This window comes from Oncorhynchus mykiss, chromosome 10 (genome assembly GCF_057628025.1).
Source record: "Oncorhynchus mykiss isolate SJ-2025 chromosome 10, ASM5762802v1, whole genome shotgun sequence".
NCBI classification, from domain to species: domain Eukaryota; kingdom Metazoa; phylum Chordata; class Actinopteri; order Salmoniformes; family Salmonidae; genus Oncorhynchus; species Oncorhynchus mykiss.
Genome location: NC_143031.1, coordinates 7,627,501 through 7,653,988, shown reverse-complemented (window position 1 = coordinate 7,653,988; position 26,488 = coordinate 7,627,501). Strand labels below are relative to the sequence as shown.

The 26,488-nt window shown below is 48.3% G+C and overlaps 1 protein-coding gene across 1 annotated transcript; it reads right to left on the bottom strand.

Annotated features, from left to right (window-relative positions):
• Positions 1-587: 587 nt before the first annotated feature.
• Positions 588-24,892, bottom strand: LOC110533300 (14-3-3 protein gamma-1-like). Its single transcript, XM_021617393.3, has 2 exons — positions 24,782-24,892; positions 588-3,307 (listed from the first exon to the last, which is right to left on the bottom strand). The coding sequence occupies exons 1-2, from the start codon at positions 24,866-24,868 to the stop codon at positions 2,651-2,653; spliced, it is 744 nt and encodes a 247-aa protein (XP_021473068.1). The 5' UTR covers positions 24,869-24,892; the 3' UTR covers positions 588-2,650.
• Positions 24,893-26,488: the final 1,596 nt, after the last annotated feature.

Here is a 26,488-nt window from a genome sequence, read left to right as displayed (position 1 = left end):
CAGCACTGAAATATCTTTTGAAACTCTTAGTAATATTTAAATTACAGTTGAATTATTGTTGTAATTTTATAACTGTTATTATTTTTCTGTTGAGTCACAACTACATGACTCACATTAAGATACCAGGTCCATGGGTGAATTCCTACGTAAGAAAAACAAAACACTGTTTTACCTTGGCTATCTCACTGCAATAATAATAATGACATCATGACATTTAAAAGCACTGACAGAAAGGTCATTATTAAGATACTGTAAATAAATCCACTATTTTACAATGTGATCATTATATGTCACTATGACAAAAACACCAGATGGTAATGTCAAAGGTCAAGCTAACACTTGCCTCCCCTCGCCCTCCCCTCCCCTCATGCCTCACCTCCCCTCCCCTCATGCCTCCCCTCCCGCTCCCCTCATGCCTCACCTCCCTTCATGCCTCCCCTCCCCTCCCCTCATGCCTCACCTCCCTCTCCCCCTCCCCTCCCCTCATGCCTCACCTCCCCTCCCCTCATGCTTCCCCTCCCCTCCCCTCATGCCTCCCCTCCCCTCCCCTCCCGTCAATACAAGAATTGCATGTCACAATAGCAATGTCCATTACAGATCGATTTAATGTTAACAGTCACTGTTTTTGGTATAGTGTACTTCCAGCAGATGGAGAAAAGAAAAACAAATATGAAAATAAATGTTCAAACAAATCCACTATAAAGTATAAATAGAAAAAAAATCAGATTGAAATCCAGTCATTTCATGTTCATATGAATTACATCACGTCTACAGTATAAGTTCATAGTAAGGCAGTCAAGTTAATGTAGGTAAATACGTCACCAGCATGCACAGTATTATAATATGGAGAATATATATTTTTTTAACCTTCATTTAACTAGGCAAGTCAGTTAAGAACAAATTCTTATTTTCAATGACGGCCTACCGGGGAACAGTGGGTTAGAACGACAGCTTTGTGCCTTGTCAGGTAGGGAGGGGGGTTTGAACTTGCAACCTTACAGTTACTAGTCCAACGTTCTAACCACTAGGCCACCCTGCTATTGGAGTAGTCACCATTTTACACTCAAGGAACAGTATGATAGGCAAATGTATTTCTTGACAATTAAAAGGTTAACAGAAAGAAGAAAAACAAAACTGTTTTTATATATTGGCCAGCGCCCAAAAGAAAGGTGTATCGTGGAGCGCGTGGTTCCAGTCAACTGTGTGTCATTTCAAAGATCTACAATAAGTAATTATTGTAAACATAAATGTACCTTAATTTAGGGCAAAATTCTGTTGCTTTAACGATATCAAATGATCCCCTCTACAAAATAATTACATTTGGTACGTTTTAGCGTTTTCATTTTCATTGTGTTAGCATATTTTTGATATTCTAATAATATGGCACCCTTGACAACCTCGGTAAGGGGTGAGTAGTAATAATAATGATAACCGTGTACTTGAAAATGTTTTGTGTCTGTGTAGCGTATCAGTGCATGAGAGGACTGGCGGTGTGTTTCCTCCTGCTTTCGTTACAGTACTCTAGTCTGGACGACTGTATAGCGTATCAGTGCATGAGAGGACTGGCGGTCTGTTTCCTCCTGCTTTCGTTACAGTACTCTAGTCTGGATGACTGTGTAGCGTATCAGTGCATGAGAGGGCTGTACTGGCGGTCTGTTTCCTCCTGCTTTCGTTACAGTACTCTAGATGACTGTGTAGCGTATCAGTGCATGAGAGGACTGTACTGGCGGTCTGTTTCCTCCTGCTTTCGTTACAGTACTCTAGATGACTGTGTAGCGTATCAGTGCATGAGAGGACTGTACTTGTTTCCTCCTGCGTTCGTTACAGTACTCTAGATGACTGGGTCCAAACCAATTGCTGAGATCATGGGAACAAATCATTGGGTTATGTTCAATAACCACAAACAATAACTGACTTCACTCAACGATTACCATTACAGGGTGAGGCGTACTTCTAGATTCCCATGGTGGTAAGTCTGAGGTGTCTGGCTAGAGATAAGATAGCTCTTTCACCCTATCAGGAAACTGTTATTACTCTTATTTTTTTTTTTGCGAGGTGATTAATTATTATTATATATTTTTTTAATATTCTATATATTAATTTTATTTTATGCACAAGCGTCGATCGCCCCTTACAATTTTGAATGTTCCTCCTCCCTTACCACATAAGTTAAATTAGCAGCTCCACTTCATGTAGCTAACGACATAACATGCCGGTCTCCATGCCAGCGTGAGGGTGTCGTCTCTAACAGCCACACTCTACTCACTGACTGACTGACTGACTCACTGACCACAGACCTTCTTCATTCTCAAGTGGTGTTTTGACAAAAGTTGCAGAGGCAATCAAGAAGGGAGGGGTTTATATATTATTTTTTTTCCTTTTTTTTTTTAACGACACTAGAAACTAAACTCATCTCCTGTCCTACTCCTCTTTTTAATTACATTGTTTCTTCACTTTTTATATTCGTTGGGAAAAATAAAGAACTGCAGCTGCTGTTGTATCATCGGCAAAATTGGCTGCCAAAGTTCCACCAGCCAACATTTAAAAATTTCTAAGAACTGTTTAATTTTTGTTTGTTGTCATTTGTGAGCGCGTGGACGTGTTGTGTGTATTGGCTGAAACAGGACACGGAGGTCTCTTTAGGGACTCTCTAGTTATTGGTCTCGCCACCCTCGTCGTCTTGCTGGTCGCTCGTCCACAGTGTCAAGTTGTCTCGTAGCAGCTGCATGATGAGGGTAGAGTCTTTGTAGGAGTCCTCGTTCAGGGTGTCTAGCTCAGCGATGGCGTCATCGAAGGCGGTCTTGGCCAGGTGGCAGGCCTGCTCAGGTGCATTCTGGATCTCGTAGTAAAACACGGAGTAGTTGAGGGCCAGACCCAGGCGTATGGGGTGGGTGGGCTGCATGTGCTCCTTGCTGATCTCATGGGCCTCGCTGTAGGACTTCTCAGAGGACTCCACCACGCCGACCCTCTTCTCGTCCGTGGCCACCTCGGCCAGGTAGCGGTAGTAGTCGCCTTTCATCTTCAGGTAAAACACTTTGCTCTCGTGCTGCGTGTCGTTGCAGTTCTTGATCAGGAAGTTGTCCAGGAGGTTGAGCACATTCTGACACACGGTCTCCAGCTCCTTCTCGATCTTCTCGCGGTACGCGCGCACCATCTCCATCTTCTTCTCGTTGCCGTCCGCCGAGGTCTTCTGCTCGATGCTGGAGACGACGCGCCAGGACGAGCGCCGCGCCCCCACCACGTTCTTATAGGCCACAGAGAGCAGGTTCCTCTCCTCGTTGGACAAGGCCTCGTTCGACTCTGTCACCTAGGAGACAGAGAGGGGAAAAAATAGGAACAGGAATGGCTCGGTGTTGCAGTTTTATCATATATTTATAATTTCCAGTTTACCTTAAAACAGAATTTTCATATTTTCAATATTCAGTTTACATTAAAACAGTATTTTTATCTTGTAAATGACTTCTATTGGCAGATTTGAAAATTTGGCCGTGCCATATGTTCATTTCGCCATGTGTTCCCTTACTGGCTGAAACAACGTTTTATATTGGTATAACCTACATAGCTCGTCATGATAAACAAAGAAATATTGAGTAGCTAGGTTAGCTAGGAAAATCAAGATAACATACTCTATGCTGAACCAGGAAAACTAAGGAGGCTATTGGAATACACAGTTAGTCATTCATGATGATTCACACAACGATAGAGGTCAGAGGTGGGATAACTCCCATGATCTTCTAACACCAGTGATCACTGACTGTCATGGCATCCAACAGCTTCAGGCCGGGGCTGGACCACGCCTATCTGTCGTAAGCTGACGTCATGTCCCTGGCTGCTCATTGGCTTTCTCCTGCTCTGAAAGCTTGTTTTGTTTTGTTTCCACAGGCCTGTGTCTGTCTGACTGCAGGGTTTAATTCCTTTATACCCTCACAGAGAAGAGACCATACAGTGTAGCACACATCACAGCCATCTTTACATACTTAACCCCTCTGCTCTGGATATAAAGCCTACTACTCTAGTGTGTCCCAAATGGCAGCCATGGGGCTCTGGGCAAAAGTAGTGCACTATATAGGGATTAGAGTCCCATTTGGGACACAGACCCTCTGTTTCAGGGCCTTCATTCCTCTCTAGGGCCTTAATTCCACTGCCAGAGCATGGGGGCCCTGGTAGTGACTTTATAGTTCACACCAAGCCCTCTGTCTGATGGTAGCCCCACTGAATGTGTTTGTCTATGACAAACACACACAAAAAAAACGAGTTATATTCTAAACCTCCTAAACTAGAGAGATGTTGGTGATATTTTTTTTTAAAAAGCACAGAATTAAGCCCACTTGATTGGTTGCTTGCTTTAAGGCGCTTTGCAGTGCTCTTGGCCTGTTGCCTGAGGGATCCCGAGAAAACAAATCTACAGTTCTGCTGATTGTGACAGTTTACAGCCAAACCTAAAAGCACACTATCCCTTTAGGGTATATATTGCCATTTTCCAGTGCTGGCAGAAGAACGGAAACATATCACTTGAACTGAAATGTCTTATCAAAAAAGACAGACAAAGTTAACATTTAGTAACTTGGAAAACAATGACCCAACCTGGGCGATATGGCCAAAATATCATATAATTGTATTTCTTCAAATTTATGACGATATTTGATGGTATTTTATGTTTTTGAATAATAAAAGCTCTACATTTGCTTTATGAGTAGTGAGTGATCCTAGGGTGCTTTATGAGTAGTGAGTGATCCCAGGGTGCTTTATGAGTAGTGAGTGATCCTAGGGTGCTTTATGAGTAGTGAGTGATCCTAGGGTGCTTTATGAGTAGTGAGTGATCCTAGGGTGCGTTATGAGTAGTGAGTGATCCTAGGGTGCTTTATGGATAGTGAGTGATCCTAGGGTGCTTTATGAGTAGTGAGTGATCCTAGGGTGCTTTATGAGTAGTGAGTGATCCTAGGGTGCTTTATGAGTAGTGAGTGATCCTAGGGTGCTTTATGGGTAGTGAGTGATCCTAGGGTGCTTTATGAGTAGTGAGTGATCCTAGGGTGCTTTATGAGTAGTGAGTGATCCTAGGGTGCTTTATGGGTAGTGAGTGATCCTAGGGTGGCAACACATACATTCTAAGTGGTTTCAATGGGTCCTTTTCCATTCTGATTGTCAGGGTTGGGTAAGTCACTTTCTAAATGTAATCTGTTACAGTTATTAGTTACCTGTCCAAAACTGTAATCAGTAACGTAACTTTTAGATTACCCAAATGCTGTAGCGTAATCTGATTACATTCAGCTACTTTTAGATTACTTTCCCATTAAGAGGGCATTAGAAGAAGACACAAATGTATGTGACCAATTGAACAACATCTACTGCAGCGTAAATCAATGATACAGCTGGCCATATATGGGTGTTAAATTGGACTTTATGGGTTGTTTATGTAGGCTTTCTACTACATACAATATTACGATTAAATTCTATCTTTACATTAATATGTGTAATTTATAAATCATAAAATGGATGTAGCAACTACAGATTGTACCTTTTTAAGTTTATCAAAAGTGTGCGAGTTTGAACATGTGTCCATTAGGCCTATGGATAGGTTCTAAAGACTGTTGACATCTTGTGGAAGCCTGATGAAGTGCAATATGACCAATATCCCACTGTATCTTCGATAGGGCATGAGTTGAAAAACTACAAACCTCAGATTTCCCACTTCCTGGTTGGATTTTTGTCTCAGGTTTTTGCCTGCCATATGAGTTCTGTTATACTCACAGACATCATTCAAACAGTTTTAGAAACTTCGGAGTGGTTTCGATCCACATCTACTAATACTATGCACATATTAGCAACTGGGCCTGAGTAGCAGGCAGTTTACTCTGGGCACCTTATTCATCCAAGCTATTCAATACTGCCCCCCAGTCCCAAAGAAGTTAAACAGCATGATCATTACTCAGGTGCACCTTGTGCTGTGGCCAATAAAAGGACACTCTAAAATGTGTAGTTTTGTCACAACACAATACCACAGATGTCTCAAGTTGAGGGAGCACGCAGTTAGTATGTTGCCTGCAGGAATGTCCACCCCACCAGAGCTGTTGCCAGATAATTTCATGTTAATTTCTCTACCATAACCCGCCTCCAACGTAATTTTGGCAGTACTTTAAATCGGCCTCACAACCGCAAACCATGGCATCATGTCGGCAAGCGGTTTGCCGATGTCAACGTTGTGAACAGAGTGCCCCATGGCGGTAGTGGGGTTATGGTATGGGTAGGAATAGGCTACGGACAACGAACACAATTACATTTTATCGATGGAAATTTGAATGCACAGAGATACCGTGATGAGATCCTGAGGCCCATTGTTGTGCCATTCATCCGTCGCCATCACCTCAGGTTTCAGAATGATAATCGCAAGGATCTGTACACAATTCCTAGAAGCTGAACATGTTCTTCCATGGCCTGCATACTGACCAGACATGTCACCCATTGAGCATGTTTGGGATGCTCTGGATCTACGTGTACGACAGCCGGTTCCAGTTCCTGCCAATATCCAGCAACTTCACACAGCCATTGAAGAGGAGTGGGACAACATTCCACAGGCCAACAATCAACAGACTGATCAACTCTATGCGAAGGTGATGTGTCACACTGCATGAGGCAAATGGTGGTCACACCAGATACTGACTGGATTTCTGATGATTAACACCCCCTACCTTTTTAAAAAAAAGTATTTGTGACCAATAGATGCATATCTGTATTCCCAGTCATGTGAAATCTAAAGATTAGGGCCTAATGAATTTGACTGATTTCCCTTTTAAATTAATTTCCAACTCAGTAAAAATCTTTGAAATTGTTACATGTTGCATTTATATTTCTGTTCTACTTCTGATCAGATCCTTACAAGTAGAACGAGAACATGGTACTTTCTAAGTCTTACTCAGCCTGGAGATTTTTGTAAGTATTTTTCCAGTCGAGAACATAGGAACGTTACACTCTACCACAGGACTCTCTAACCCGGATCCTGTAAATTGTCACTCCATCCCGAATCTAGCACACCTGATTAGTATAATTAGTTGGTTGATAAACTGAATCAGGTTAGTTAGAACTGGGGTTGGAGTGAAAAACCTACAGGAGGGTAGCTCTCCAGGAACATGGTTGGAGACCCCTACCTACCCTAACCAGCACGACACAACACTCAAGTTTCAAGTTTTGTTTGTTGTATGTACGGGATACACATGGTATACATCGTCCAACGAAATGCTCACTTGCAGGTTCCTTCTCGATAATGCAACAACAATAAGAAATACCCTAACCAGCCCAACACTACACTCTACCCCTAACCAGCCCAACACTACACTCTACCCCTAACCAGCCCAACACTACACTCTACCCCTAACCAGCCCAACACTACACTCTACCCCTAACCAGCCCAACACTACACTCTACCCCTAACCAGCCCAACACTACACTCTACCCCTAACCAGCCCAACACTACACTCTACCCCTAACCAGCCCAACACTACACTCTACCCCTAACCAGCCCAACACTACACTCTACCCCTAACCAGCCCAACACTACACTCTACCCCTAACCAGCCCAACACTACACTCTACCCCTAACCAGCCCAACACTACGCTCTACCCCTAACCAGCCCAACACTACGCTCTACCCCTAACCAGCCCAACACTACGCTCTACCCCTAACCAGCCCAACACTACGCTCTACCCCTAACCAGCCCAACACTACGCTCTACCCCTAACCAGCCCAACACTACGCTCTACCCCTAACCAGCCCAACACTACGCTCTACCCCTAACCAGCCCAACACTACGCTCTACCCCTAACCAGCCCAACACTACACTCTACCCCTAACCAGCCCAACACTACACTCTACCCCTAACCAGCCCAACACTACACTCTACCCCTAACCAGCCCAACACTACACTCTACCCCTAACCAGCCCAACACTACACTCTACCCCTAACCAGCCCAACACTACACTCTACCCCTAACCAGCCCAACACTACACTCTACCCCTAACCAGCCCAACACTACACTCTACCCCTAACCAGCCCAACACTACACTCTACCCCTAACCAGCCCAACACTACACTCTACCCCTAACCAGCCCAACACTACACTCTACCCCTAACCAGCCCAACACTACACTCTACCCCTAACCAGCCCAACACTACACTCTACCCCTAACCAGCCCAACACTACACTCTACCCCTAACCAGCCCAACACTACGCTCTACCCCTAACCAGCCCAACACTACACTCTACCCCTAACCAGCCCAACACTACACTCTACCCCTAACCAGCCCAACACTACACTCTACCCCTAACCAGCCCAACACTACACTCTACCCCTAACCAGCCCTGCCTATCCAGTGACGTCTAGGCATAAATCACTCCTGTTATCTTTCCATGTCAGCTTTCATTTGATTGAGAAGGGAGGAGATTGCTCACTCTAATTTATTGTCTAATCTTTCTCAGTGCTCTCTCTCTCTCTCTCTCTCTCTCTCTATAGTTTGGAACAGATCCATTTCCCAGATTCATTTTGCAGCATAATCTCCTTCCCCTAAACCACATAAGACGGGTTCTAGAACCCGTCCAGAATCAGATCACAGCTTACAGTCCACATCCAGAATCAGAGCAAGTAATCTGTGAGTCATAGCCAAGCCTAACATTCCAAACTGCCTATGATGACTTCAGCCCCTTGATTAAAAAAAAAAATATATATATATAAAAATAAAAAATATGTAAATATAAAAAAATAAAAAATAGATTACTTTGCCTTCGTTTCCTCTTCTACCCAGATAACCAAGTGGGATTTGTTATTTTTTTGTTCTCGGAGCCATGGACTGGGTACCCAAGAAACAAAATCCCCCCTCCAACTCGCTCTCTCAGTATAGGTCGTGAACACATTGAGTCACGAAATCACCTGTTTATTCCCGCAATTTTTTTTTTTTATACATAAAACACCATGTTTAACTAATGATACTGTACCTCTCACAGGTATATGCCTATCCTCAAACACACAGACAACATTAATAGACATAAATACTGATTTCACACCTAACTCCTCCTGCCAGCAGCATACCACCCTGCATCCCACTGCTGGCTTGCCTCTGAAGCTAAGCAGGGCCGGTCCTGTTTGGTCCAGATGCTGCTGGAAGTGGTGTTGGAGGTCCAGTAGGGGGCCCTCTTCCCTCTGGTCTGTGGAGATCCCAATACCCCAGGGCAATGAATGGGAAATTGCCCTGTGTAAGGTGCTGTCTTTCGGATGGGATGTTAAAACGAGTGTCCTGACTCTCTGTGGTCACTAAAGATCCCATGGCACTTATCGTAAGAGTAGGGGTGTTAACCCTGGTGTCCTGGCTAAGTTCCCAATCTGGCCTCCATACCATCATGGCCACCTAATCATCCCCAGCTTCCAATTGGCGCATTCTTCCCCAGGTTGTTTCTGTAAAACAGTCAACTTAACTTGTGAAATAAGGATAAATAACACTCCACTCCTTCATCGATAAAGTACCTTCAATGTCAAAACAACTTATCTTCCCCTCCTCCTACATCTGGCCAATCCCAACCTTCCCCTCTGGCTAGATGACTCGCTAGTGGCCAGCTAGTGGCCAGGGAGGGATGCAAACTGACAGAGATCTGCTTTGTTTTGGTCATCCATACTCTACCATCTGTCGCCGCAGCTGGATATACTGCCAAGGAGAGAAGGACAATGACCAGTGTAGGTAATACGGTAGGGTAGTGGGTTGGGGTATAGTGGGGTAGAGGGGTAGTGGGTTGGGGTATAGTGGGGTAGTGGGGTGGGGTATAGTGGGGTAGTGGGGTAGTGGGTTTGGGTATAGTGGGGTAGTGGGGTAATGGGTTGGGGTATAGTGGGGTAGTGGGGTAGTGGGTTGGGGTATAGTGGGGTAGTGGGTTGGGGTATAGTGGGGTAGTGGGTTGGGGTATAGTGGGGTAGTGGGTTTGGGGTATAGTAGGGTAGTGGGTTGGGGTATAGTGGGGTAGTGGGGTAGTGGGTTTGGGTATAGTGTGGTAGTAGGGTAGTGGGTTTGGGGTATAGAGGGTAGTGGGTTTGGGGTATAGTGGGGTAGTGAGGTAGTGGGTTGGGGTATAGTGCGGTAGTGGGGTAGTGGGTTGGGGTATAGTGGGGGTAGTGGGTTGGGGTATAGTGGGGTAGTGGGTTTGGGGTATAGTAGGGTAGTGGGTTTGGGGTATAGTGGGGTAGTGGGGTAGTGGGTTGGGGTATAGTGGGGTAATGGGGTAGTGGGTTGGGGTATAGTGGGGTAGTGGGTTTGGGGTATAGTGGGGTAGTGGGTTTGGGGTATAGTGGGGTAGTGGGTTTGGGATATAGTGGGGTAGTGGGGTAGTGGGTTTGGGATATAGTGCGGTAGTGGGTGGTGGGTTTGGGATATAGTGGGGTAGTGGGGTAGTGGGATTGGGATATAGTGGGGTAGTGGGGTAGTGGGTTTGGGATATAGTGGGGTAGTGGGTTTGGGATATAGTGGGGTAGTGGGTTTGGGGTATAGTGGGGTAGTGGGTTTGGGGTATAGTGGGGTAGTGGGGTAGTGGGATTGGGATATAGTGGGGTAGTGGGGTAGTGGGTTTGGGATATAGTGGGGTAGGGGGTTTGGGGTATAGTGGGGTAGTGGGTTGGGGTATAGTGGGGTAGTGGGTTGGGGGTATAGTGGGGTAGTGGGTTTGGGTTATAGTAGGGTAGTGGTTTTGGGGTATAGTAGGGTAGTGGGTTTGGGGTATAGTGGGGTAGTGGGTTTGGGGTGTAGTGGGGTAGTGGGTTGGGGTATAGTGGGGTAGTGGGTTGGGGTATAGTGGGGTAGTAGGGTAGTGGGTTTGGGGTATAGTGGGGTAGTGGGTTTGGGATATAGTGGGGTAGTGGGGTAGTGGGTTTGGGGTATAGTGGGGTAGTGGGGTAGTGGGTTTGGGATATAGTGGGGTAGTGGGTTTGGGGTTTAGTGGTGTAGTGGGTTTGGGGTATAGTGGGGTAGGGGGTTTGGGGTATAGTGGGGTAGTGGGTTTGGGGTATAGTGGGGTAGTGGGTTTGGGGTATAGTGGGGTAGTGGGTTTGGGGTATAGTGGGGTAGTGGGGTAGTAGGTTGGGGGTATAGCGGGGAAGTGGGTTTGGGGTATAGTAGGGTAGGGGGTTTGGGGTATAGTGGGGTAGTGGGTTGGGGTATAGTGGGGTAGTGGGTTGGGATATAGTGGGGTAGTGGGTTGGGGTATAGTGGGGTAGTGGGGTAGTGGGTTTGGGGTATAGTGGGGTAGTGGGTTTGGGGTATAGTGGGGTAGTGGGTTGGGGTATAGTAGGGTAGTGGGTTGGGGTGTAGTGGGGTAGTGGGGTGGGGTAAAGTGGGGTAGTGGGCTTGGGTGTAGTGGTTTAGGGTATAGTGGGGTAGTGGGTTGGGGTATAGTAGGGTAGTGGGTTGGGGTGTAGTGGGGTAGTGGGTGGGGGGATAGTGGGGTAGTGGATTTGGGGTATAGTGGGGTAGTGGGGTAGTGGGTTTAGGGTATAGTGGGGTGGTGGGTTGGGGTATAGTGGGGTAGTGGGTTGGGGAATAGTGAGGTAGTGGGTTGGGGTATAGTGGCTTAGTGGGTTGGGGTATAGTGGGGTAGTGGATTGGGGTATAGTGGGGTAGTGGGTTGTGGTATAGTGGGGTAGCGGGTTGGGGTATAGTGGGGTAGCGGGTTGGGGTATAGTGGTGTAGCGGGTTGGGGTATAGTGGGGTAGTGGGTTGGGGTATAGTGGAGTAGTGGATTGGGGTATAGTGGGGTAGTGGTTTGGGGTGTAGTGGGTTGGGTTATAGTAGGGAGGTGGGTTGGGGTAGAGTAGGGTAGTGGGTTGGGGTGTAGTGGGTAGTGGGTTTGGGGTATAGTGGGGTAGTGAGGTAGTGGGTTGGGGTATAGTGCGGTAGTGGGGTAGTGGGTTGGGGTATAGTGGGGGTAGTGGGTTGGGGTATAGTGGGGTAGTGGGTTTGGGGTATAGTAGGGTAGTGGGTTTGGGGTATAGTAGGGTAGTGGGTTAGTGGGTTGGGGTATAGTGGGGTAATGGGGTAGTGGGTTGGGGTATAGTGGGGTAGTGGGTTTGGGATATAGTGGGGTAGTGGGGTAGTGGGTTTGGGATATAGTGCGGTAGTGGGTGGTGGGTTTGGGATATAGTGGGGTAGTGGGGTAGTGGGTTTGGGATATAGTGCGGTAGTGGGTGGTGGGTTTGGGATATAGTGGGGTAGTGGGGTAGTGGGGATTGGGATATAGTGGGGTAGTGGGGTAGTGGGTTTGGGATATAGTGGGGTAGTGGGGTAGTGGGTTTGGGATATAGTGGGGTAGTGGGTTTGGGGTATAGTGGGGTAGTGGGTTTGGGGTATAGTGGGGTAGGGGGTTTGGGGTATAGTGGGGTAGTGGGTTGGGGTATAGTGGGGTAGTGGGTTGGGGGTATAGTGGGGTAGTGGGTTTGGGTTATAGTAGGGTAGTGGTTTTGGGGTATAGTAGGGTAGTGGGTTTGGGGTATAGTGGGGTAGTGGGTTTGGGGTATAGTGGGGTAGTGGGGTAGTGGGTTGGGGTATAGTGGGGTAGTGGGTTGGGGTATAGTGGGGTAGTAGGGTAGTGGGTTTGGGGTATAGTGGGGTAGTGGGTTTGGGATATAGTGGGGTAGTGGGGTAGTGGGTTTGGGGTATAGTGGGGTAGTGGGTTTGGGATATAGTGGGGTAGTGGGTTAGGGGGTTTAGTGGTGTAGTGGGTTTGGGGTATAGTGGGGTAGGGGGTTTGGGGTATAGTGGGGTAGTGGGTTTGGGGTATAGTGGGGTAGTGGGTTTGGGGTATAGTGGGGTAGTGGGTTTGGGGTATAGTGGGGTAGTGGGTTTGGGGTATAGTGGGGTAGTGGGGTAGTAGGTTGGGGGTATAGCGGGGAAGTGGGTTTGGGGTATAGTAGGGTAGGGGTTTGGGGTATAGTGGGGTAGTGGGTTGGGGTATAGTGGGTAGTGGGTTGGGATATAGTGGGGTAGTGGGTTGGGGTATAGTGGGGTAGTGGGGTAGTGGGTTTGGGGTATAGTGGGGTAGTGGGTTGGGGTATAGTAGGGTAGTGGGTTGGGGTATAGTAGGGTAGTGGGTTGGGGTGTAGTGGGGTAGTGGGGTGGGGTATAGTGGGGTAGTGGATTTGGGGTATAGTGGGGTAGTGGGTTTAGGGTATAGTGGGGTAGTGGGTTGGGGTAAAGTGGGGTAGTGGGCTTGAGTGTAGTGGTTTGGGGTATAATGGGGTAGTGGGTTGGGGTATAGTAGGGTAGTGGGTTGGGGTGTAGTGGGGTAGTGGGTTGGGGAATAGTGAGGTAGTGGGTTGGGGTATAGTGGCTTAGTGGGTTGGGGTATAGCGGGGTAGTGGATTGGGGTATAGTGGGGTAGTGGGTTGTGGTATAGTGGGGTAGCGGGTTGGGGTATAGTGGGGTAGCGGGTTGGGGTATAGTGGTGTAGCGGGTTGGGGTATAGTGGGGTAGTGGGTTGGGGTATAGTGGAGTAGTGGATTGGGGTATAGTGGGGTAGTGGTTTGGGGTGTAGTGGGTTGGGTTATAGTAGGGAGGTGGGTTGGGGTAGAGTAGGGTAGTGGGTTGGGGTGTAGTGGTTTGGGGTATAGTGGGGTAGTGGGTTGGGGTGTAGTGGTTTGGGGTATAGTGGGGTAGTGGGTTGGGGTATAGTGGCTTAGTGGGTTGGGGTATAGTGGGGTAGTGGATTGGGGTATAGTGGGGTAGTGGGTTGTGGTATAGTGGGGTAGCGGGTTGGGGTATAGTGGGGTAGCGGGTTGGGGTATAGTGGTGTAGCGGGTTGGGGTATAGTGGGGTAGTGGGTTGGGGTATAGTGGAGTAGTGGATTGGGGTATAGTGGGGTAGTGGTTTGGGGTGTAGTGGGTTGGGATATAGTGGGGTAGTGGGTTGGGGTATAGTGGGGTAGCGGGTTGGGGTATAGTGGGGTAGCGGGTTGGGGTATAGTGGTGTAGCGGGTTGGGGTATAGTGGGGTAGTGGGTTGGGGTATAGTGGAGTAGTGGTTTGGGGTATAGTGGGGTAGTGGGTTGGGGTATAGTGTGGTAGTGGGGTAGTGGGGTAGTGGGGTAGTGGGGTAGTGGGATTGGGATATAGTGGGGTAGTGGGGTAGTGGGTTTGGGATATAGTGGGGTAGTGGGGTAGTGGGTTTGGGATATAGTGGGGTAGAGGGTTTGGGGTATAGTGGGGTAGTGGGTTTGGGGTATAGTGGGGTAGTGGGGTAGTGGGATTGGGATATAGTGGGGTAGTGGGTTTGGGATATAGTGGGGTAGTGGGTTTGGGGTATAGTGGGGTAGTGGGTTTGGGGTATAGTGGGGTAGTGGGTTGGGGTATAGTGGGGTAGTGGGTTGGGGGTATAGTGGGGTAGTGGGTTTGGGGTATAGTGTGGTAGTGGGGTAGTGGGTTGGGGTATAGTGGGGTAGTGGGTTGGGGTATAGTGGGGTAGTAGGGTAGTGGGTTTGGGTGTAGTGGTTTGGGTTATAGTAGGGAGGTGGGTTGGGGTAGAGTCGGGTAGTGGGTTGGGGTGTAGTGGTTTGGGGTATAGTGGGGTAGTGGGTTGGGGTATAGTGGTTTGGGGTATAGTGGGGTAGTGGGTTGGGGTATAGTGGCTTAGTGGGTTGGGGTATAGTGGGGTAGTGGATTGGGGTATAGTGGGGTAGTGGGTTGTGGTATAGTGGGGTAGCGGGTTGGGGTATAGTGGGGTAGCGGGTTGGGGTATAGTGGTGTAGCGGGTTGGGGTATAGTGGGGTAGTGGGTTGGGGTATAGTGGAGTAGTGGATTGGGGTATAGTGGGGCAGTGGTTTGGGGGGTAGTGGGTTGGGGTATAGTGGGGTAGTGGGTTGGGGTATAGTGGGGTAGTGGGTTGGGGTATAGTGGGGTAGCGGGTTGGGGTATAGTGGTGTAGCGGGTTGGGGTATAGTGGTGTAGCGGGTTGGGGTATAGTGGTGTAGCGGGTTGGGATATAGTGGGGTAGCGGGTTGGGGTATAGTGGGGTAGTGGGTTGGGGTGTAGTGGGTTGGGATATAGTGGGGTAGTGGGTTGGGGTATAGTGGGGTAGTGGGTTGGGGTATAGTGGGGTAGTGGGTTGGGTATAGTGGGGTAGTGGGTTGGGGTATAGTGGGGTAGTAGTAGGTGGGGTATAGTGGGGTAGTGGGTTGGGGTATAGTGGGGTAGTAGTGGGTTGGGGTATAGTGGGTAGTAGTAGGTTGTAGTATAGTGGGGTAGTGGGTTGGGGTATAGTGAGGTAGTGGTTTGGGGTATAGTAGGGTAGTGGGTTGGGGTGTAGTGGTTTGGGGTATAGTGGGGTAGTGGGTTGGGGTATAGTGGGGTAGTGGGTTGGGGTATAGTGGGTTGGGGTATAGTGGGGTAGTGGGTTGGGTATAGTGGGGTAGTGGGTTGGGGTATAGTGGGGTAGTAGTAGGTGGGGTATAGTGGGGTAGTGGGTTGGGGTATAGTGGGGGTAGTAGAATTGGGTGGGGTATAGTGGGGTAGTAGTAGGTTGGGGTATAGTGGGTAGTGGGTTGGGGTATAGTGGGGTAGTGGGTTGGGGTATAGTGGGGTAGTAGGTTGGGGTATAGTGGGTAGTGGGTTGGGGTATAGTGGGGTAGTAGTGGGTTGGGGTATAGTGGGGTAGTAGTAGGTTGGGGTATAGTGGGGTAGTGGGTTGGGTATAGTGAGGTAGTGGTTTGGGGTATAGTAGGGTAGTGGTTGGGTGTAGTGGTTTGGGGTATAGTGGGGTAGTGGGTTGGGTATAGTGGGGTAGTGGGTTGGGGTATAGTGGGGTAGTGGTTGGGGTATAGTGGGGTAGTGGGTTGGGTATAGTGGGGTAGTGGGTTGGGGTATAGTGGGGTAGTAGTAGGTGGGGTATAGTGAGGTAGTGGGTTGGGGGTATAGTGGGGTAGTAGAATTGGGTGGGGTATAGTGGGGTAGTAGTAGGTTGGGGTATAGTGGGGTAGTGGGTTGGGGTATAGTGGGGTAGTAGTGGGTTGGGGTATAGTGGGGTAGTAGTAGGTTGGGGTATAGTGGGTAGTGGGTTGGGGTATAGTGAGGTAGTGGGTTTGGGTATAGTAGGGTAGTGGGTTGGGGTATAGTGGGGTAGTGGGTTGGGGTATAGTGGGGTAGTGGGTTGGGGTATAGTGGGGTAGTGGGTTGGGTATAGTGGCTTAGTGGGTTGGGTATAGTGGGGTAGTAGTAGGTTGGGGTGTAACACACAAACACACATATACAGTCCACAAATCGATGTGTAGAAGACGATTCCCTCTACGGCAGTGGTATTCAAAGTCCGGGTCACGGGAAACTACAGTGGGATCCGCAAAATATTATTTTATGGGACAATATACAAATGTTTTTTAATGAAAGATAAATAGAAAAATACTATTTTATTAAGTACAAGTATTTATTGGTTTATTTTTATTTTGATAAGAGATGAAAATGCAATGAATTTAAGGTAAACAAAAAAAAAGGTGTAAAAATTGATTGAAATTAAGGTCGTCATTCGATTTGGGGTTCCCAGAAATTATAGCAGAAAAAACATGGGGTTCCCGCTGAAAAGTTTGAATATCACTGGTTTATGGGCTACTTCAGGGATGGGCAACTTTGATAGGGGTGGGGGGGGGGGGGGGCACTGAAAAATCTGAACTCATGAGGGGCCACAGTGGCTCGCGGGTCTGCTTATGCACATCCCTACCCACACATACCGGCCCTAGCCTTTTGGAGGCCGTAAGGGACATTTTTGAGCAAAACATTTAGCGGTCCTCCCTCTCGACAACAGATTTTTTTTCAATTATTATTATGTCTGAGTTTGTTTCCTGCAATTCTACACATTATGCCATGGGGCTTCAACAAATAAGTTGCAGTTTTAAAGGGATACTTTGGGATTTTGGAATTGAGTCAGGTGAACTTGTGGATGCCATGTTGATATCTCTGTGTGCAGTTTGACGGAGCCTGGGGGTGTTTAAGCAGCATTTGGGGTGAAACTGAAAGGACTAACGGAAGCTGTGGTGCAGGGATCACAATAGAGTCCTCTGTCTGCCCGTAATGCTCATCAATCGTCCCTAGCTCTCTCGTGACTCATCCCCACACTAGCTGCTGTCAACTCCAAACAACAAAAGCAACAGAAATCCAAAAGATCAATTATTTCTCTCGGAGGGCTAATGGCTGTTTACTCTGCATCATTCCTCAGGCAAACACATGTCTGATGTCTATAGACGTGAGATAAAAGTAGTAAAACCCTATAAGAGGGTGTTCCCAAGGGGAGGAGGTTAGTGGAGGAGTTAGGGGGAGAACTAAGAAGCTCCCACCTCACTCGTTTTGTTCTACCTCTGTATCCCCTCACAAGGCTGGACATAGGCTAATATAGGGCTGACACAAGAGTGGGCCTCGTTCTACATGTCCCTGGCTCTCCCCAACTCTCCATCACTCACACCGACTACCTCTCTCTTTCTCTCTCCTTCTCGCACACCTACTACCTCTCTCTTTCTCTCTCCTTCTCTCACACCTACTACCTCTCTCTTTCTCTCTCCATCTCTCACACCCACCACCCCTCTCTTTCTCTCTCCATCGCTAACACCCACCACACCTCTCTCTTTCTCTCTCCTCTCTCACACCTACTACCTCTCTCTTTCTCTCTCCATCTCTCACACCCACCACCCCTCTCTTTCTCTCTCCATCGCTCACACCCACCACCTCTCTTTTTCTTTTTTTCTCCATCACTCACACCTACTACTTCTCTCTTTCTCTCTCCTTCTCTCTCACACCTACTACCTCTCTCTTTCTCTCTCCATCTCTCACACCCACCACCCCTCTCTTTCTCTCTCTCCATCGCTCACACCCACCACCTCCATTTCACACCCACCACCTCTCTCTTTCTCTCTCCATCTCTCACACCCACCACCCCTCTCTTTCTCTCTCCATCGCTCACACCCACCACCTCTCTCTTTCTCTCTCCATCACTCACACCTACTACTTCTCTCTTTCTCTCTCCTTCTCTCACACCTACTACCTCTCTCTTTCTCTCTCCATCTCTCACACCCACCACCTCTCTCTATCTCTCACACCCACCACCTCTCTCTTTCTCTCTCCATGACTCACACCCACCACCTCTCTCTTTCTCTCCCAATCTCTCACACCCACCACCTCTCTCATCCTCTCACACCCACCACCTCTCCCTTTCTCTCTCCATCTCTTCACACCCACCACCTCTCTCTTTGTCTCCATCTCTCACACCCACTACCTCTCTCTTTATCTCTCACACCCACCACCTGTCTCTTTCTCTCCGTCTCTCACACCCACTACCTCTATCTTTCTCTCTCCATCTCTCACACCCACTACCACTCTCTTTCTCTTCCATCACTCACACCTACTACCTCTCTCTTTCTCTCACCATTACTCACACCCACTACCTCTCTCTTTCTCTCTCCATCTCTCACACCCACTACCTCTCTCTTTCTCTCTCCATCACTCACACCTACTACCTCTCTCTTCTCTCTTCATCACGCAAACCTACTACCTCTCTCTTTCTCTCTCCTCTCACACCTACTACCTCTCTCTCTCCTTCTCTCACACCTACTACTCTCTCTTCTCTCTCCTTCTCTCACACCTACTACCTCTCTCTTCTCTCTCCATCTCTCAACTCCCTCCACTCTCTTTCTCTCTCCATCTCTCACACCCACCACCTCTCTCTTTCTCTCTCCATCACTCACACCCACCACCTCTCTCTTTCTCTCCACATCTCTCACACCCACCACCTCTCTCTTCTCTCACACCCACCACCCTCTCCCTTTCTCTCTCCATCTCACAACCCACCACCTCTCTCTTTCTCTCTCCATCTCTCACACCCACTACCTCTCTTTTTCTCTCTCCATCTCTCACACCCACCACCTCTCTCTTTCCTCTCCCCATCTCTCACCTCACAACCACCACCTCTCTCTTTCTCTCCATCTCTCACCCGCACCACCTCTCTCTTTCTCTCCATCTCTCAGACCCATCACCTCTCTCTTTCTCTCCATCTCTCACACCTACTACCTCTCTCTTTCTCTCTCCACCTCTCACACCCACCACCTCTCTCTTTCTCTCCATCTCTCACACCCACCACCTCTCTCTTCTCTCTCCCTTCTCACACCCACCACCTCTCTCTTTCTCTCTCCATCTCTCACACCCACCACCCTCTCTTTCTCTCTCCAGCACTCACACCCACCACCTCTCTCTTTCTCTCTCCATCTCTCACACCTACCACCTCTCTCTTCTCTCTCCTTCTCTCACACCCACCACCTCTCTCTTTCCATCTCTCACACCCACTACCTCTCTCTTTCTCTCTCCATCACTCACACCCACCACCTCTCTCTTTCTCTCTCCATCTCTCACACCCACCACCTCTCTCTTTCTCTCCATCTCTCACACCCAGCACCTCTCTCTTTTTCTCTCCTTCTCTCACACCCACAACCTCTCTCTTTCTCTCTCTCCCACTCACACCCACCACCTCTCTTCTCTCTCATCTCTCACACCCACAACCTCTCTCTTTCTCTCCCCATCTCTCACACCAACAAGCTCTCTCTTTCTCTCCCATCTCTCACACCCACCATTTCTCTCTTGCTCTCCCCATCTCTCACCTCACAACCCACCACCTCTCTCTTCTCTCCATCTCTCACACGCACCACCTCTCTCTTTCTCTCCATCTCTCAGACCCCATCACCTCTCTCTTTCTCTCCATCTCTCACACCTACTACCTCTCTCCTCACTCTCTCCACCTCTCACACCCACCACCTCTCTCTTTCTCTCCATCTCTCACACCCACCACCTCTCTCTTCTCTCTCCTTCTCACACCCACCACCTCTCTCTTTCTCTCTCCATCTCTCACACCCACCACCTCTCTCTTTCTCTCTCCAGCACTCACACCCACCACCTCTCTCTTTCTCTCTCCATCTCTCACACCTACCACCTCTCTCTTCTCTCTCCTTCTCTCACACCCACCACCTCTCTCTTTCCATCTCTCACACCCACTACCTCTCTCTTTCTCTCTCCATCACTCACACCCACCACCTCTCTCCTTTCTCTCTCCATCTCTCACACCCCACCACCTCTCTCTTTCTCTCCATCTCTCACACCCAGCACCTCTCTCTTTTTCTCTCCTTCTCTCACACCCACAACCTCTCTCTTTCTCTCTCTCCATCACTCACACCCACCACCTCTCTTTCTCTCTCCAATCTCTCACACCCACAACCTCTCTCTTTCTCTCCCCATCTCTCACACCAACAAGCTCTCTCTTTCTCTCCCCATCTCTCACACCCACCATTTCTCTCTTTCTCTCCCCATCTCTCACACCCATCACCTTTCCATCACTCACCTCACCTCACACCTACTACCTCTCTTTCTCTCCATCTCCCCACACCTACTACCTCTCTCTTTCTCTCCATTCTCTCACACCCACAACCTCTCCCTTTCTCTCCCCATCTCTCACACCCATCATCTTTCCATCACTCACCTCACACCCACCATTTCTCTCTTTCTCTCCCCATCTCTCACACCCACCACCTCTCTCTTTCTTTCTCACACCCACTACCTCTCTCTTTCTCCCCATCACTCACACCCACCCACCTCTCTCTTTCTCTCCCCATCTCTCACACCCACCCACCTCTCTCTTTCTCTCCCCATCTCCCTCTCACCCTTACTGTCCTTTATCTTGCCTCACTACCTTGTTTCCCCTCTTTATCTCTAAGCTAAAGTGACATCTCTCCTTCACTCAGGCTGCAGAGCACCAAGACGGCGCGCGCTACCTGACGTCACGAGCTATGAGAGGATGGCTGGTTAAGGAGAGAGAGAGAGAGAGAGAGAGAGAGAAAGGAGGATGTGTGTGTGTGTGTGTGTCGGGGGGGGGGGGGTTGCTTCAAGTAGCTCTTTGCTGTTATATAACCATACACGACTGCAGTTTTTTATAGATTTTTTTTCTCTCTCTCTCTCTCTCTCTCTCTCTCTCTCTCTCTCTCTCTCTCTCTCTCTCTCTCTCTCTCTCTCTCTCTCTCTCTCTCTCTCTCTCTCTCTCTCTCTCTCTCTCTCTCTCTCTCTCTCTCTCTCTCTCTCTCTCTCTCTCTCTCTCTCTCTCTCTCTCTCTCTCTCTCTCTCTCATTGCAGCTGCTAAAGGCTTCTAAAAATACAATGGATAAAAGTTGTATAACCCAGAAGGCATGAAGAAAAACCAAGAGTTAGTAACTGTGTTGGTATGAAAGCAGGTTCATGTTACTAGTAAGGGCGATAACTGTCTATGCTACAACATACTGAGGCAGGATTTATCAGGATGGGGCAGTATATTCACATTATACTGAGGCAGGATTTATCAGGATGGGGCAGTATATTCACAACATACTGAGAAAGGATTGATCAGGATGGGGCAGTATATTCACAACATAGAGGCAGGATTTACCATTTGGCAGATTTGAGTAATAGCCAGATAGTAATAGTCTACTGTAATTTGTAATCCGGAGAAGGCTTGGGTTGGAGCTGCCGCTGGGGTTGAGGTAGGGGCTGGGGTTGGGGCTGGGATAAGGATGGGGGCTGGGGATTAGGATGGGGCTGGGGATAGGATGGGGTTGGGGCTGGGGATTGGGGTTGGGGATAAGGATGGGGCTGGGGGATAAGGATGGGGCTGGGTCTGGGGGGATAAGGGGATGGGGTTGGGGATGGGGGGGATAAGGGGATGGGGTTGGGGATGGGGGATAAGGATGGGGTTGGGGATGGGGCTGGGGGGATAAGGATGGGGTTGGGGATTTGGCTGGGTCTGGGGGGATAAGGATGGGGCTGGGGGGATAAGGATGGGGTTGGAGATGGGGATGGGGGGGAGGATGGGGTTGGGGATGGGGTTGGGGATGGGGGGGATAAGGGGATGGGGTTGGGGATGGGGGGGGAAGGATGGAGTTGGGGATGGGGATGGGGTTGGGGATGGGGGGGATAAGGGGATGGGGTTGGGGATGGGGGGATAAGGATGGGGTTGGGGTATAAGGATGGGGTTGGGGCTGGGTCTGGGGGGATAAGGATGGGGTTGGAGATGGGGCTGGGTCTGGGCCTGGGGGGATAAGGATGGGGTTGGGGATGGGGCTGGGGGATAAGGATGGGGTTGGGGATGGGGGGATAAGGATGGGGTTGGGGATGGGGGGATAAGGATGGGGTTGGAGATGGAGATGGGGCTGGGTCTGGGGGATACGGATGGGGTTGGGGATGGGGGATAAGGATGGGGTTGGAGACTGGGGATGGGGGATAAGGATGGGGTTGGAGACGGGGGGAGAAGGATGGGGGCTGGGGATTAGGATGCAATGATTAGGATGCAATGATTAGGATGCAATGATTCTTTTACATTACATACTGACCTTAACCCTGGAGAACATGATTCCTTTACATTACATACTGACTGGCTGACTTGCTGGCTAATACTACAGCCAGCTTCTGCAATGGACTCTGTGTCTGTGTTATTACAGTGTAGTACGGTAACTGCTTAGTGACAACCTAACGTTCAACATTAGAGCGCCCTGTTCAAGGCAATTATGCCATGCCCTCTATGGACTAGTAGTCTGTGACAGAGCATTTCCTCAGAGGTGAATATAGCCAATCACTATTGGCTTGTGTACTCATTAAGGTGAATAGCCTGCTATGCTCTCTTCCTTCTCTATTCTATTGATGTAATAGAGACCGAATATACTACTGGGTGTCAGTGGAGCCTGCTGAGGGGAGGACGGCTCACAGTAAAGGCTGGAACGGAGCAAATGGAATGGCATCAAACACCTGGAAACCACAATCAAGTGTATTCATTTATAAAGCCTGTCTTACATCAGCTGATATCTCAAAGTGCTGTAACAGAAACCCAGCCTAAAACCCCAAACAGAAACCCAGCCTAAAACCCCAAACAGAAACCCAGCCTAAAACCCCAAACAGCAAGCAATGCAGGTGTAGAAGCACGGTGGCTAGGAAAAACTCCCTAGAAAGGCCAAAACCTAGGAAGAAACCTAGAAAGGAAACAGAATATGAGGGGTGGCCAGTCCTCTTCTGGCTGTGCCGGGTGGAGATTATAACAGAACATGGCCAAGATGTTCAAATGATCATAGATGACCAGCAGGGTCAAATAATAATATTATTAATAATAAAAGGATGTTTGGTGTATTTGATACCATTCCACTGATTCTGCTCCAGCCATTACCTCTAGCCCATCCTCCCCAATTAAGGTACCACCAACCTACTGTGTTGGGTAGATTGTACCTTCATGTTTGTTTGGTCAGGATAAGGATAAGAGATAGGCTTGACAGGCTACCACATTGGACATACATCCCAGGCCAGGGACCACTACCACATACTGACCTGACCATATCATCCACTATCTCAGCTAGTGTTTATACACCGAGTAGTCAATATCATCATTCTGATTATATCAAGCCCCCTTATGCATTTCTCAATAGTAGGCCAATGATAAAAAGGTGCTGAGTCCGATTCCTGAAATGGTGCAATACGGGTACTGCACCTTGGCACATTCTGCGACACGCCTCGTACAAGTATCTGCTACGCCCTCCTTGCGACGAGGTCGAGGAGAATGCAATGATACAGCATTGGCTGCAACAATGCCGGTTATCTTAGAGATGGAATTCAGAACCATTCCGACCATTCTAACACGCTCCAGTCTGCCCCCACTGCAATATGACAACCAAAGAACGTTCTAGAAGGATTTCTGCTACCACCCACGTTTCACGTTCCCAGGATGATATTTTACCGACACATTGTATTTTGCGAAAATCGATATAGGCTACAACAGTCAGCTAACGTTTGCTTTATTCTACACAGCGCGTGCTACTGACTTTGTGTGTGGTGCGTAAACGTATTTCCTCACAATGTTAGATAGAACTAATACAACATGGATCTTCGCGGGAAATTGTCATGGTTAGAGATCAGTATCACAATCAGGGGATTGAGCCATCCCTACCTCCAGCCATGTCACTATTTTAAACAGTAGCTTAAAGTAAAGGCTACAGTGCCACTGAATTGCTTGTTCTCTCTGGTGTCTACCCCTAAAAGCACATCATTTTACACGAAGATTCCCCTGCCTCTCCTTGCCAATATTATCCGTTTCCCATTTCATTCAGTTAGATCAACAAGTAAACAAACAGGTTTCATCGCCAGAGCCGTTATTCCGTTATTACTCCCCATCATTGTTGCCATGCTGTCTAGCTGATTAAAAAGCACCACCGTAAAAAAAGGCACCGCCCCAAGATCAAACAGTCCGCATTCAGTTTTTGTTTCCTTCATCTGACAGCTCGTGGCCACACTGACAACCACTTTATCCTATAAGGCAATACTTGACCATAACTCAATGTTTCACTAAACATGCCTTTCATTTAGATAACGAATGTGGTGGTGCAAACAATTGCTGGATTTAAAACAAAACGGATATGTATTGTAGTAAGTAAGCTATGGGCCTGTCACGTTCCCGAAAATGTAAATGGCATGATATGTTGGCTATCACCTGTCTTATTCAAGGTAAAGGTTTTGTCATAATAATGATCTTTCAGGGCATGTTTAATACACCGAATATGCATCTAATTAAATATGGAATACTATAAACAGGCAACGATGATTGCCATAGGATAGATACATCGCAATTGTTATGTATGTAAATGTATATATCATTTTTAAACGGGAGGAAATTACACCGTTAGTGGCGGATATTTATGATCGCTTATTAAACTCAGAAATACGATTCCAAAGCAGAACTTACCGATTTCATGGCTGCTGCCATATCATCATATCTTTCAGCCTGTTCGGCCAGCCTGGCTTTCTGCACCAGTGGCTCGCGATCTACCATTCTAGCTGTCGTTGATACAATGCTATTCTAGAATTGTTCAAGTTTTAAATGATAATGTGTCACTTTCAGCAATGCAGCGAAATGTTACCAGAACTCCTCTTGCTTCAGCTGCTCCCGGCTGTCTGTGCGTACGGACGAGACACTCCCTCCCCAACATTACCACTTTCCCTGGATTGCGTCAGCGCCAGAAAAAAAGGCGTGTCAGTGTGTAGTGATGTAACAATCCTTATTGGGAGCACAGTCAGTGCCTGATAATGGTTAACGAATAGGATTCTACCGTTAGAATCATACGCTTTTACTCTGTGCAGGGTGCTGTAGTGGTATCGAGGTGGTATGTTGTATTCTAAACCATTTAACCACACCCTATAATTGAACATTCGTAGACTAAGAGAGAGGGTTATTGTCATACACATGCTGTGACAGTAGGTCTAGTGTAGACTTCCCGTAGGGTCTCTATAGGGAGAACTTGTAGAGCCTAGGGTACCTTTCATGTTTAGTCACAATCTGATTTGATTAGAATAGCATGTTGCAGTAATTGACTAGCCTCTATGTTGAGCAGCAGAGTGCAGGTCTAATAGGCTACAGAACAAATCCACCAAGAGCCATCATCATTCCTGGGTTCAAACTGCCCAAGCAGCTCTACCATGTCAGTCAGCCAACCTGACCACAGATTAACCACCGCACTGACCACAGATTAACCACCGCCTGACCACAGATTAACCACAGCCTGACCACAGATTAACCACAGCCTAACCACAGATTAACCACAGTTTAACCACAGATTAACCACCGCCTGACCACAGATTAACCACCGCCTAACCACAGATTAACCACCGCACTGACCACAGATTAACCACCGCCTGACCACAGATTGACCACCGCACTGACCACAGCTTGACCACCGCACTGACCACAGCCTGACCACCGCACTAACCACAGCCTGACCACCGCACTGACCACAGCTTAACCACAGCCTCACCACAGATTAACCATAGCCTGACCACCGCACTGACCACAGCCTGACCACCGCACTGACCACAGCCTGACCAGAGCTTAACCACAGCTTAACCACAGCCTGACCACAGCCTGACCAGAGATTAACCACAGTTTAACCACAGCACTGACCACAGCTTAACCACAGCCTGACCACAGCCTGAGCACCGCACTGACCACAGCCTGACCACCGCACTGACCACAGCCTGACCACAGCCTAACCACAGCACAGACCACAGCCTAACCACAGCCTAACCACAGCCTGACCACAGCATGGCCACAGACTGACCACAGCCTGACCACAGCCTGACCACAGCACTGACCACAGCCTGACCACAGCCTGACCACAGCCTGACCACAGCCTAACCACAGCCTAACCATGTACCTTACTTAACCATCAAAGAATTCACCTACTACCAGGTTGCTGGCTTGTGAGCTAAATTTTTGAGCACCTTGACGAGAGAGGGAAAGGGAGAGACAGAGACAGAGACAGAGACAGAGAGAGAGAGAGAGAGAGAGAAAGAGACAGAGACGACAGAGAGAGAGAGACAGAGACGACAGAGACGACAGAGAGAGAGAGAGAGAGAGACGTAATGTACTGAGCAAATGTCAAATTGGCTTTTTACC